The sequence below is a fragment of the Ictalurus punctatus genome, chromosome 2, assembly GCF_001660625.3.
Source record: "Ictalurus punctatus breed USDA103 chromosome 2, Coco_2.0, whole genome shotgun sequence".
In the NCBI taxonomy this organism is placed as follows: domain Eukaryota; kingdom Metazoa; phylum Chordata; class Actinopteri; order Siluriformes; family Ictaluridae; genus Ictalurus; species Ictalurus punctatus.
Genome location: NC_030417.2, coordinates 24174997 through 24189646, shown reverse-complemented (window position 1 = coordinate 24189646; position 14650 = coordinate 24174997). Strand labels below are relative to the sequence as shown.

Sequence of the window (14650 nt, the reverse complement as noted above, 5' to 3'; positions counted from 1 at the left end):
GTTCATATTTGTTTCCTGAGATTTTTCAAACATGCTTTTCCGAGTCTGCTGTTGGTGTTATATAATGTTTACAGCGCTCAGTTTTCCTCGCCATTTGGCAGAAGGCCTCGTTTTGTTAGCACGTGCTCTTTAAAGAGCAACTCCAGTCAGTGTAGTGAAAATGTAGCACACGTGTATGATTTTAAAATTGTATTACCTCTTATTTTGATCAATTTTGAATTTAAACAAGAGTCATGTTCAATTACGAGTGTTTATATATAAATATTAACCATTTTTTGTGCTAAGGGTTGGCCATAGAAGTGAGTGGAGGATATTGATTAAGTTTACATGGACAGCAATAATCTAATTATCGACCTCATTCTGAATAAGATAATATTGTGATTAAGGTGTTTACATGAGTTGCCTTTAGGATATTCCTTTCATGTTCCCGTTTTGCATGTTATAGATCGATTAATGTCACCACGCCGTCCGACGTTCCCTTCAGAATTTCACGTATCAACATACAGTTTGTCTTCATTATGGTACCATATGCAGTTTTGGGTGTTTTTATTTTTAATTTTACGGAAGCTTCATGTGCAGTTAATCATTTGTCATGCTATACGTGCAAATAGACGACTGCTCGTTCGAAACCGCATACTTACCTACTATATAGTAGCTGAAATACACTGCCATGTGTGTATGTGTCCTGTTGCAAAATGCGGTGAAAATTCCCACACGGCGTTGATAATGTGATTAAGGTGTTTATATGCCTGTAATGCACATCAATAATGAAACTAAAATAAGAACACTCCATGTCTTAACTCAATTTCTGTTTCCTTTGAGTATGACCTTAAAAGGATCAGACATCGCTGTTTACATGGTAGTTTCTTAGAGTATTATCTTAATTGGGTTAATACCGGAATATTGTTGTCCGTGTAAATGTACTGTATGTGACACTAACACTCCTTAACCCTTCACTACTGAAATAACAACGGAAAGTCAGGTGGTGGTGGTGGATATGGAGAAGATTCCATGCCAGATCATAAAGCAGTCATACATGGGTGGGAAAAAAAGTGAAATGCAATACATAACCTGTATTGCTTTTCATAATGATATGTGGAAAACATGACACACTGAAAAGCAAAATCTTTTTCTGTCCATTGCTCTTATGTGGCTTGGTATCTTTTGTTTTCCTTTAATCAAGTTTGTATGAATTAAAGGCTGATTTTTGTGTTAGAAGTGAATGTTATCCACCTTTAAAAGCAGTCCACACCGCTGCATTGTATTTCACTGTGCGATTCTGTGGGGGGGAATCTTCAGGGGATTGCTTTATAAAAAAAAATTATACAGGTTGAGGGGCTTTAGGTGTGTCTCAAATCACATACTTAAGAACTATTCTATGCCATTATTAGTATAAACGGTGTGAGTAATGTTTGCACTGAAAATTCTAACAAGAAATATAGCTGCAAGCAGCGATGGTGCCATCGCCACGCTGTGGGTGTATGAAAGTAAAGCAAGTGCTGTAGAGTAACTTGCACTGATGTGTTAGGTTAAGCCCAGTTCTTGGGCTTTAAAGCATGTAAGGGGGTGCAACATAGCCCCCATGACCCCCATACACCACCAGTTAAATCAGACAATGCACTTTTTTGGTCATTAATTCAATCCCTCGCCATGGCCACACCGTTCGAGATATTAAAAATCTGTTCGCAGATGAGCGTCTTCAGTGTCTTGGCATAAGGTTGGCCAGGTTTGGTGATGGTCACATAAATCCCCTATGAGGAGTATTTAAAAGTTCACCACATGCCCTTTTCACAAAATCCAAAATGGCAGACTTCCTGTTGGGTGGAGCTCTAATGATTGGCGTGAAAGTTGTTCGGGTCGATGACCACAATACGTGTACTGAATTTCGTGCATATACGTACAAGTATGTACGATATATGCACCAAGTTTTTGTACCATGTAAACATGCACGCTACAAAGACCCCTGATTATGCCCATGTGTGACCCTTTTCCTGGGCCTAATGGCAGACGGCTCTGACGTGTGCTGAGTTTTTGAGCATGTTAAGAGCCCAAAAAGCCCCTGAAACATTGAAAAATATAAAAGAAACTAATCCTTAGGAAAACAATAGGGCCCTGCACACTTTCAGTGCTTGGACCGTAATAAGTGCACTTCAAGTACCCGGTTGATGCACTTATTGAACCGAAAAAACAAAGTGTGGAATGTTGGATACTTCATGCACTCAACTGTCATAGCTTTACTTACCTAGCAGAAGAGGGGAGGGACTACCAGACACTGATGCCAGCTCAAATTTGCTCAGAATTGGGGGGGGGAGTGTGAAAATCTCAGTAAATTAATTTAGTCATTTTACTGTTTTACTGGGGTGAAATTAATTTTCATCGACTCTAGCGGCTTCGCATAACATGCGTTTGGCATCATTTGCCATCGACTGGGAAATGCCTCATACTTCCGCTTAATAAAAAAGTTAGTGTTCCATTTGAGACGATACTACCCATCTATGATTCATAAACAAGACGGTAGAGTGCATAGTGTTAGTGTATAGTACGTCATTTTGGACACAGTTTTCGTGTCAGAAGTGAATGTATTTCCTCACTGCATTGCATTGACATTAATGTGTTGCAGCTGTGCCACACTGGGTTGACATCCTGTCTCTCCTCTATACATCCCAGTGACACTAGCAAAACGTGGGCTTGTGCATGCAGAATGGCGTGGCTAGCACTTTCCTCTGCATTTGTTGCGCTGCTCTGTGATGCAGCACGTGCAGCAGTTCGAAAACGTGGTTGGCTGGCTTCACGTGTCTCAGAGGAAGTGCGTGATCGCCTTCACCCTCCCGGGTTTGGTAGCTGTCTTATGATAGGGAAGACAGAACTGGTGGGTGGGAATTGGCAAAGACTAAAATAAGGAAGAAAATCAGTGAGAAAATACCAAGAAATCACGGTAGGAACAGGAGTTATGTTCGCAGGTTTCTTGCAGTGTGGCATAGGATCAGTGTTTGTTAACGAAATTCGTGTCGTATTTTGGCAAAACATCGTGCCATAATTGAGCAGTTGTGCTGCTGACGTTCTCTGGTTGCTTTCTCTTACCTAGTGTATGAGTATAGTATGCAAATAAAGTATATTTGCAGCTGAGCGTATGTGTTCAGTCTTCATTTTGCAAAAAAAACATGGATCTGGAGCATATCCCCATAACACTGAGTGTAAAGCATGGATACACCATGGAGGGGACGACAGTCCATTGTATAAATACTGCAAATTACACAGCTGTTACAAATAACATGAATGTCTTGAGGCAGTACAGTACAGAGTAAGGCATCATGGGTAAGCATGACTCAAAGAGGAAACTTGCACACATCTCAACATGTTGAGTTAATCTGTGATGCTGTGTTTCAGGCAATTGTTGGTTAGTTGAGCAGGGGTGTTAATCTAATAGTGCTGGGTATTGGACCGGAACCATATGTTTTGGCTAGGGCTCCATGATTATTTGTATTTTTATCATTACAGGCCTGTAGTAATTTAATTGCTTAATAATTGAAAATGATTATGCCACTCAAACTCTATTACTTGCTTAGCAGCAAGGCATGACTTTCATGCCTGTGTGTGTGTGTGTGTGTGTGTGTGTGTGTGTCTACAGTTCATGCTGTTCATGTGGTTCATGCATGGTAGATCTTATTTTCAGGTATGCAAGTGCTACTTCATTTACATGTATATAGTTTTCCATTACATATTTAAAAACTTTGCAACATACATTTAATGCAGGTGTAGTGGCACATACAGTCCTGGGCACAAAATAAAGAGCCAATCCCAAAATGGCAAAATATTAAGCTTTTAATGGTCTTACAAACCATTAAAACCAATATAAAAATCCTTGGTCAGAAAATTAGCAGGAATTAAACAATTGCACTCCTGAGACCTCCTGTGCCACCATTTGCTCATTTACAGTGAACTGTTCAGGTGAAAAGCTAGAAACAGGGAAATTCACTTATATAGTCTTCTTGAACTCAAAGGTAAAATCATGATAATGATTAAACTAATACATGTTTGAGTGTACAAAATTAAAATATAGTTAGAATTAAAAAATAAATAAAAAGCTCTCTGAAAGTTTACCCACATGGTTTAAGAATTTAAAGAAATCAAAGGGAACAACTATCTCATACTAAGAAACTTTATTGCTGTTTAATTCTTGCTAATTACCTGACCAACGGTTTGTTGTTAAGACCATTAAAAGCGTAATAATTTTGCCATTTTGGCTTGGCCTGTTTTTTTTTTTTTTTTTTTTTTTTTTTTTTTGCCAAGGAGAATAGATAAACCAAATCAGCATTACGTCACAGAAACAAAGACCTTCTTTATGAGTGTTTAAGACTGGTAGTGCTGTGTTGGTATAACAGTATTATCTGAGTTATTAAAAACAAAATGGGGGCACGGTGGCTTAGTGCTTAGCACGTTTGCCTTGCATCTCTGGGTTGGGGTTTTGAATCCTGCCTCCGCCCTTTGTTCGTGTACCCTGTGTTCCAGGTACTCCAGTTTCCTCTCGCAAAGACATGCATTGTAAGCTGATTGGCATTTTCAAATTGTCCATAGTGTGTGAATGTGTGTGTGATTCTGCCCTGCGACGGGTTGGCCCCGTGTCCAGGGTGTCCAACGGCTTCTTCCCAGAGTCCCCTGGGATAGACTCCAGGCTCCCCTGCGATCCTGTGTAGGATAAGCAGTACAGAAAATGGATGGATGGATGCATTAAAAACATCATCGTTCTTGTAGTTGTCCGTAGTACTGTAGAAGTTAAACTTGTCAGACTGATATGTGTACAAGTAAGAATAGTAAGAACCTGACACTTAGTCTTATTTGTTTAATATTAATGGATGATTTTGAACTCGTGCTGTCAATCTAAAGTTGGCCAGAAAATGGTGAACAGAACAAACCTAAACATAATCGTGTGTGGACCGGGGTCCATGTAACATTAAAGCCCAAACACAAAGTTTCATAATGTTCTGATTCAGTCTTTAGTCATATTTTCCAATGCCTTAAATAATCAGCTTCCTCCTTTGACCAGATGAGAGTTACCCACCAAGAACTACTGCCAACCTGTGTGTTCAAACGCTCTGATTTTTGATTCTTTGCTATAAAAAAGAAGCAAATATTACTCAAGAAACATATACAACCTGTGAAAAGAGTATGTTGTGGCAAAGGGTGGAAATACAACCAAGTGTTTTGCTTGATGAAGAACTTGGCAGGTGAGCCATACAGAGAATATTTGAAGTCTCAGCAGCACTACACCGAAAGCCACAGAAAACCATGCCGCTCTAAGTTATGCTTTCTGTGTAGGCTGCTTTGGGAAATAAAAATAACGTCAAATAACACACCTTCAATAATTTGAAAATTATTAGAATTTATGATATTCTGACTTATTTATGATATAATTTATGATATAATTTATGACCAGAATATATGATATTCTGGTCATTTCACCCACTTGAGCCAAAACACAGCTGAGCTAAAACATCCTCATGAAGAGCCAGATACATTTTTATTAGCTATTAAACTGAAAAAAATGGAGGTAATTTGGTACTGAAACACAAGCTTTGTGTTCATTGTCAGGCTGTCATGGGCTTGTTTAACAACTTTTAAAATAAATTTTATGTATAAATAGCTCATACAGGATTTCGCAGAGGTTTTTTGTGATTGTTGCAGCCAAAAAAGCTTGATTTTGTCACGACTGGTTTTAAAAATTGCGGTGCAATTTGCAGAGATTTTTTGCGGAAAGCTACTCAGATTAGCCAAATTGCAATTGCACGAAATTGTTTTGTATGGTCTTTCTCAGTGATATTTGTTGTTAAATGAGACCTTTTAACTGTACTCATGTCTGACACGTGATTCGAAGAGGACTTTGGCTGAATGTGCATTGTGATGTCACATGATGCGTCTTGGCCCAAATCTGCAGAAATTTTTTGCGGTAATTTTAATCGCAAGCTTCTGTGATTATCGCAGAGTCTCCTTGATTTTGTGTTAATTTCTGCAATTGTAAAATCCTGGATGGACTGTATAAGAATAGAGGTTTTTTTTTTGTTTTTGTTTTTTTGCTTATTCGAGGAAATGTATAAAAAAAAAAAATTCCTGTTCTTCCATTACTTATCTTTTGTGGTGGTTGAGTTTCAGTTGGCTTAAACTACTATGTAGGGTGTACAATACCATTAGGTTATACCTTAAGTAGAGGTCGTGATTCACATTAATAATGAAGTTGAAGACATGTGGAATTTGGCTTAACTGTGCAAACGGGGGGAGAAAAAAAGAATAAGGACATATAGGACATATGTTATTAAAACCAAACAAACAAACAAAAAAAATGTGTGTATGTATGTGTATATGTGTGTGTGTGTGTGTGTGTGTATATATATATATATATATATATATATATATATATATATATATATATATATATATATATATATATATATATATATATATATATATATAAGGACATGTATAAAATAATAATATTGGAAGTCTTGAATAGACCTGAAAGTAGCAAATTTATTCTCATATTCTGTCTGAAATTGAGTCAGATTTTAAAATACTTCCATCATTTGTTTGTTTCTACTTGTACAATATCAGTTGGTCAAATTCTACCAGATATGAACAAACAAGTGTTTGTTTTAATGAACACAAGAAAAGAGGATTGATTTCTCTTGTAATGGGCAGTTCACAAGCCAGGAGCAGTCAGACTGAACGTGAACAGACTCGCTGGTGAAATAGCCAATTAACTTGAATGAGGAAAGCTGCAGTATTGCATAAAAACTTAATTTGCTTCAGGCACTGATTCATTTCTCTTCATGTCAAGTTCAACAGGTAGCTTACACAAATTCACAAGCCTCAAAAAAAGCTTGTGTAACTCTATCCCATTCAGCCTTCAATTTCTTCACTCCACTTTCATTATTAGAATAAAATGCGAGAATTTCTTTAAATTTGTTTTTAAAATTTCATTACATATTAGGACCTTCAATCACAAAAGGCTTATCTATAGTTTTTTTTATCCAGCTTTCCAAAACTTGAGCAATACAGTAAAAAGAAACTGAAGTTACCCAAACTAACGTGTACATTTTATGAACAACAAAGACATTAGAATTATCAGATTTTATTTTTACACAATTTATAAAGTCCTAACTGATGATGAAACTGTGAGAGACCGTGGATATATTAAAGAATTTGTCAGGTTTCTGTGTGTGGAAACCCCCCCCCCCCCCCCTTTTTTTTTTTTTTTTTAAATCCTCAACTCATGCCAGATGGGCTGGTTTGAGTAATACAGAAAGTGTTGATCATCTGAGATTTTCTCACACAAGCGTCTCTAGAGTTTACTCAGAATGATGCAAAAACAAAGAACATCCAGTGAGCAGCAGTTGTGTGGGTGGAATCTCCTTGTTTATGAAAGAGGTCCGAGAATAATGGCCAGGCTGGTTTGAGCCGAAAGGAAGGATGTGGTAACTCGAATAGCCGCTCTTTAAAGCCCTGGTGAGCAGAAAAGCAGAACATGCCAAAGCTTGAGACAGCTAGGTTACAACAGCAAATGCTCACATCTGCTTCCACTTCTGTCAGCCAAGAACAGGAAGCTGTGGATACACTGGACACAGGGACACCACAACTGAGTACTTCAAGATTGGTGAAAAAAAAAAGACCAGGCGAAATTTTTTCCAATTTTCCATCCCGCTTATCCTACGCAGGGTCTTGGGGGAGCCTGGAGCTTCTCACAGACAACTTGGGGCACAAGGCAGAGGACACCCTGGACAGAGTGCCAACCCATCACAGGGCTCAATCGAAGACACACACTCACAATTTGAACAGTTTGGAAATGCCAGTTAGCCTGTAACGCATATTTTTGAACTAGAGGAGAAAACCAGAGTACCCGGAGGACCCTGGAACACGGGGCGGCTGTGGCTCTGTTGGTAGAGCGGGTTTTCGGTTCGATCCCGACCCACATGACTCCACATGCCGAAGTGTCCTTGAACCCCAAGGTGCTCCTGATGGCAACTACCATTGGTGTGTGTGTGAATGAGAGACAGTGTAAAGCACTTTGGATAAAAGCACTATATAACTGCGCCATTTACTATGCAAACTCCACACACGCAGGGTGGAGGCGGGATTCGACCCCACAACCCCGGAGGTGTGAGGCAAACGTGCTAACCACTAAGCCACTGTGCCCTACAACACACTTCTGACTTACTATAGCATGTGTACTTTTCACCTATTGGAGACATATTGATGTCACTTTTGGGCAAACTGATCTTTCTGGAGTCCTGTTTTGTACCCTGTTTGGATTAAAATTGTTCAGGTTTAGACTTGGTGGTATTTGATCCCATCAACTGAAGCCAAATGCTGACAAAGACAAGCAAACGTCAGTGTCTTTGCTGAGTCGTTGCATGGCAGAACTCGGCTGTTCTATTAGCTGGTGGCCCTGTGCGGTGACGACGTGCATCTGGAAGTGTGTGTGAAGGTTAGGCTGTCCTTGCGCTTTCATGCATGTACAGGCGGCCTGCTGGTGTGCGTCAGCAGCACTGCTGATGAGTAAGCCTGTGTTTTCTAGCACACTGCAGATCACCCCTCTGTCCTCACAAGGAACTTAATCGTGTTTGTATCGTTCTAGGGAACACACTATCTATCTATATGTGTGTGTGTGTGTGTGTGTGTATGTATATATATATATATATATATATATATATATATATATATATATATATATATATATATATATATATATATATATATTTGTATGTATGTATGTGTGTGTGTATATATATGTGTATATATATATATATATATATATATATATATATTTGTATGTATGTATGTGTGTGTGTGTATATATATGTGTATATATATATATATATATATATATATATATATATATATTTGTATGTATGTATGTGTATATATAATTGTATGTATGTATGTATATAAATAAAAACACAATATGCATTCTAATGACAAACACTGCAGAGTAAGTATAGGCTGACTGTTTACCCAGTTTTACTGATGCAAAGCTCTTTTAATATATTAAGGCCTTGTCTCATAGGTGACAGGACTAATAACGGTATCTTATGTTCATGTTAGTTGGCTATCTAAAATATACTCTCGGGTTGAAAGGGAATTGGTTGCTCTGCTGTAATCTCATAGCACTCTGCTCATTCAGGACCGTGGGGCTGAATGTGCTCCAAAACTGAGGTTGAAGTACAGAAATACACAAGCAGTACAAATTGCACTGCTATGGTTATCGCTTTAGCTAAAACATCTTTGCTACTGGGCACTGAAACAAATTCCAGAAACACGGATAAACTAGTGATAGCATTCACTAGCTTTCCACCAAATTAGAGACACATACCTTAGATCTGGTTTATACTTCTGAAGATTTACCTATTTGTTTCAGAATGCAGAGAGAAGGATTATGGGTAAACGTGGCATGTTTCTTGCCAGAGTGGTAACTGCATTATGCATTTCTAAATATAAGTCGACCGATAGTGGATTTTATTGATACCGATAAGTAAGTAGGGAAGTACCTGCCAATAACCGATTAATCAACCGATGGTTGTTTTTTAATTGATACTGAATGAAAACCACACTCAAAGTGAAATATTGCTTTACTTTATTACAAAAATACAGTACTGACTATCGTGAAACTGTACTGTAGTTTTTAAAATTAACTAAATTAAAAAAAAAAAATTAATATATATTAACCAATAATAAGTATTAAAGTAAGTAAAAGATATACATCCATATACAACGGAGCCAAAAAGTAACACACCAAATAGCAAATAAAATAGAGACCTCCAAAGTGAATTAAAAAAAACACTTCAAATAACACAAAATTTCAGTGATAGTTTTTATTTCACCTCTAGAGACCTTTCTCGTACCGTATATTGACAGCGGACCCTTCTCAGCCGCTCCTGTGATGTACGCAACTGAGAAAAACTGTTGGTGTGGATTTTTACCGATAGTTACAGCAATCACCAAAACCAATCAATCAGTCGACCTCTAATTCTAAAGCATGTCCAAAGAAAGGCACAACAAATGGGAATCTGCAATGCTACATGTCATCCGGTCTCAAGGTGAATGTTGATTGGTTGACAGTGATGGTTTTTTTGCATACCCAGAAATTCTGTGATGAGACACATATAGTATAAAGTCTAAGCAACCCCAACCCCTTTCTGAAGGTGTAGCCTGTTAAAAATCTTCATGTTTTCGTCACACAATCATGATATTGTGGCACGTGTAAATCCGTTCTTTTCTTTTTACAGTATAAGACTGGACACGATCACTATCTTGCTCTCTATTTCTTCTGTTTGGCTCTGGCTCCTGTCAGTCACTGTGTATTCGGACTACATTTATACCTAAAGATGGGGCGCTATGACAGCCCTGACGCAGCGCTGACTGTGCATTACTTTTACAGGCTTGTCAGTGTGACTCACAGCAGATCAGGAGCATCATATGAACTGCTCTACACGGTTTACAGTGTTTGTTCTGATTCAACACATGCATATGTACGTTGTTTTGGTCTGTTGCTTTTGTTGCTATTGGTGCGCTTACCTAGCCATAGAGGCATAGTGGGACTTTATGCCTGCTAGCAATTTCTGAACATTTAGGAGGAGACTTCTGAACTCAAACTTGCTTATACCTTTGAGGCACTCCACTTGTATCAGGCTTTCTAAAGCGTGTCTAAAGAAAGGCAGAACGAACAGGAATGATACAAGTCCTACACCATCCCGTGTAAAATATGCCCGGTATTATTTCTCAGGGATTAAACAAACTAAAGGTATTAGGCTTTGTCATATTTCTTTTGTGACTAATTGAATTGGAAGCTAAATATTAATTTGTCAGTGTGTGGTCTTTCAGTGATGCGCCATGCCCATAGTGGACAAGCTGAAGGAGGCCCTGAAGCCGGGCCGAAAAGACTCTACCGATGAGGGAGACCTGAATAAGCTGCTCTCCTCCTCGGCCAAGAAAGTGCTGCTGCAGAAGATTGAGTTCGAGCCAGCCACCAAAGGCTTCAGCTACCAGCTGGAGACGCTCAAGACCAAGTATGTGATCCTGAACCCCAAGACCGATGGTGTGGTGCAGAGAGCAGCCGATCCCACGCCAATCAAGAGGCAAGGTGAGGTCACGCCACAGCGTGATTCGTTGGTCATCATGATTAGTGTAGGCGCTCAGGTGGGTTGGACTAGTAGAACTCATTAATACGGTTATTAAAACTGCACTATATATTGCTAATAGGTTATGATGTGTACAGCAATATCCAGCTTTCATGATTATGAAGATTTTGAAATACTGTCAGTAAGAGTCATCCTTCTATTATACAATGTGCTGTTAATTCCAGGAAACTTTTAGTAATACAAATTAGAAAAGTATGGAAAAGTAGGCCAGGATGATATTTGACGAATGTTCACAATGATCATTTAAATTTATATATGTGTATTTAATTGGTTTTGGACACAATGAGTAATGCAAACCAAGGACCAAAACAGTCCAGGTAAAATTATTATTTTTTTAAAATCTGAAATTAAAAACCAGGTTCAACTGAAAAAGCAGTAACAAAAATGACCAAGACAGAAACATATGACTTAATTATTTAAAATATGGATGCTTTAACTCTCTCTGCTAAAGAGGCTTAAATAACACTGCAGCAGACGGATCGTAAAGCATGTAGTAGCCCAGTCTTTGTTTCCGCAGGTTCTGAAGGCCTCAGTGGAGGTCAGGGTGATGGCATCCCAGCACCTCAGAAGCTACTCTTTCCAGGGAACAAACTCTCCATGAAGTGGGAGCGAGTGTACCGGGTGGGAGCGGGCCTCCACAACCTGGGCAACACGTGCTTCCTGAACTCCACCGTGCAGTGTCTCACATACACACCGCCTCTCGCCAACTACCTGCTGTCCAAAGAGCACAGCCGCTCCTGTAAGTACGGGACACAAAAAATGAGTCGCACAAACAGAGATTTGTGCAAACTCCAGATTTACCTATTAGGATTATACTAATGTGATGTGTACTGGTATGTGCCTAGTAATTATATGCAGATTACTTGTACAATGTACTGGGGATATTTATAAAGGATTTGACATGCAGGTTTGATATTCTTCAGGTAGAATTTCCTAACCACATGGCATTTAAATGTATTATTAAAAATAATAACTATTCTACTCATTAGCCTGTTTGACTGGTCACTCGAGTTTCATTGGATTAATTTGATTTCTGGGGGGTTTTTTTCTTTCTTTTTTTTTCTTCTTCACTAGGCCACCAGACAGGATTCTGTATGATCTGCATCATGCAGAACCATATCATCCAAGCCTTCGCCAACACTGGCAACGCCATCAAGCCTGTGTCATTTATCCGTGACTTGAAAAGTAAGAAAATTGCCTGTGCTGTGTGGCAGGTGCATGTTCTGTAAGCTGATGTTGCAGTTAGGAATGGGGTGGGGAAGAAAAAAGCATGATTCACTTCAGTGACTCAGCTATAGCAGGAAGTGTGTGCGTGTGATTGCACACAGGCTTTGGACAGTCCTCACTAACTGTAGTCTGTGATTAAGGGTTTTAGTCATAAGCTTGATGTCCTTTCAGAGTTATCAGTGCGACTCACTGATATGATCTGGTATATTTTGCCTCTCTCTCTCTCCCCCTCTCTCTAAGAGCAGTGGATTTTTATATTATTTATGGACCTTTTCCCCTTAAAAATACTTTAATGCCATCTTAATATTCCATGAAAGCATAGACCATTTGAGTTTTTGTTGTTGTTTTGTCCATCTGATTGCTCGTTCATGCTTAGCCTAATGCACTGTGTGCTTTTGCTTCAGAAATTGCCCGCCACTTCCGGTTTGGCAGCCAGGAGGATGCCCATGAGTTTTTGCGCTACACCATCGATGCAATGCAGAAAGCCTGCCTTAACGGTTACCCAAAGTAAGACCCACTCCAACAGTGTCCTCTCATGTGGTACTACCAAAAAAAAAGACCAACATCATCAGTCCGTTGGTGCTTTCCCTTTCTTTTTATGCACAGCAGTGAACTTGGTGTTCTTTTGTTGTCAGGTTGGACAGACAGACGCAGGCCACCACACTGGTTCACCAGATCTTTGGGGGTTACCTGAGGTCAAGAGGTAAAACATGACTCCCACAGTGATGAGGTTTGCGCCCTTTATTTCCAAAGTGATCATATGGAGACGCGGGTAAATATAGTAGACTAGTATCTGAACTCTTTAAAGGAGGAGTAAATAAAGAAAGTAAATGTATATTTAAAAATAATTATTATACAAGACCAGTGATAAACTAGGATAATAAGATCATTTCAATAATAATAATTTCACCCTATGTGGAATTACTGAAATAAATGAAATTGTAAAGGCAAATCTCTTTACTACATTATAGTCTGTGTTTCCTCAGGTGGTAGTCCAATTACAGTCTGTACCAGCTCATAATAATAATAAAGTTCATAAACCATATCAGATAAATGTATTAGGATGAACTATGATCGACTGTAGGCAGTAATTCCTGTAATTATAGAGGAAAGGCAGCCTTTAATTTTTCATGCTGACTAGCAGTATAGAATGGCGAAACATTCTTGTTCACCCATTTATTGCGGGTGACTTATTGTGTTGTGATGAAATCTTCCTGCGTCCAAGGGAAACTCTCCCCTTGAAGCAGAAAATTCTTGTTTTTACCGGTAAAAAGGACCGTATGATTTGTATCCACGTGCTGGAAGACAGGAAGATTCCTGCATCCTAGGGTTAGTTGGCAGGAAGATTCATACAAACATTCTACTGTGAAGTGGTCTGAGTAAAAGTCATGACTCGTGTGTTGAGTTGTAAAACTTTCAGATTAATGACAGGAAAACTTCAGCACAGTGGCAGTGGTGGGTTTTTTTTATCCCCTTCTCACTCTTTTCTTTTCTTTTTGGTCATTCTTTGCTAAACTGAACTTTGAACAACAAGTCTTGAATGACTACAAGCAGAAGTGGGAATACATAGTTACTACATAGATGCATACAACCCCTGGACGGTTTAGCTGTGCCATATATATATATATATATATATATATATATATATATATATATATATATATATATATATATATATATATATATATATATATATATATATATCTCACTCACACAATTTATAAGCCCTCAGCAGTCAGCCCGAATGTGAAATAAAATTCATTCATCTGGCGGAAAATCCAATACTGTTGGAGAAAAAGGATGAGGGTTGTGAAAGACATATGCGTTTGGTCCCCCCAACCTCACTCCGCTAGAATTTTCTTCTTAGCAATGTTGGCACCTATGTATAAGTATATAGTTAATTAGTTGGTGATATTCCTATTTATAATATGAAGGGCAAGTTTTCCTAGTGTATAAAATGTATGAACTAAACATAGATAAGTAGAAATTAAATAAATAAATAAATCGAATTGTTAATTGAAATAAAAGCAACACTCGTACACAGGCTGTGTAAACTCTGATAAAATATAAGCTTGAGGTAAAAACAGATTTAAAGTCTCCCTATATGCGATATTATCAAGAGGCAATCTTACATTATTTGAAGATTAGATATTTCAGATATGATGAATGAAGGTGATAAAGAGCAATTTTTCCTTTTCTGTTTTGTATCTCTCTCTCTCTCTCTCTCTCTCTCTCTC

At 38.4% G+C, this 14650-nt stretch overlaps 1 protein-coding gene across 2 annotated transcripts in view; it reads left to right on the top strand.

Annotated features, from left to right (window-relative positions):
- usp36 (ubiquitin specific peptidase 36) overlaps positions 1-14650 on the top strand; it is a 33883-nt gene that overhangs the window by 1229 nt on the left and 18004 nt on the right. The window contains exons 2-6 of one of the 2 annotated variants that reach the window (XM_017489300.2): positions 10870-11128; positions 11704-11925; positions 12261-12371; positions 12818-12920; positions 13049-13116. In XM_017489300.2, the coding sequence (XP_017344789.1) occupies positions 10879-11128; positions 11704-11925; positions 12261-12371; positions 12818-12920; positions 13049-13116 (754 nt within the window). In that variant the 5' untranslated portion in view covers positions 10870-10878. Of the gene's footprint in view, positions 1-10869; positions 11185-11703; positions 11926-12260; positions 12372-12817; positions 12921-13048; positions 13117-14650 lie in introns of those variants that run through there. The other variant, XM_017489309.3, reaches the window with a different exon arrangement.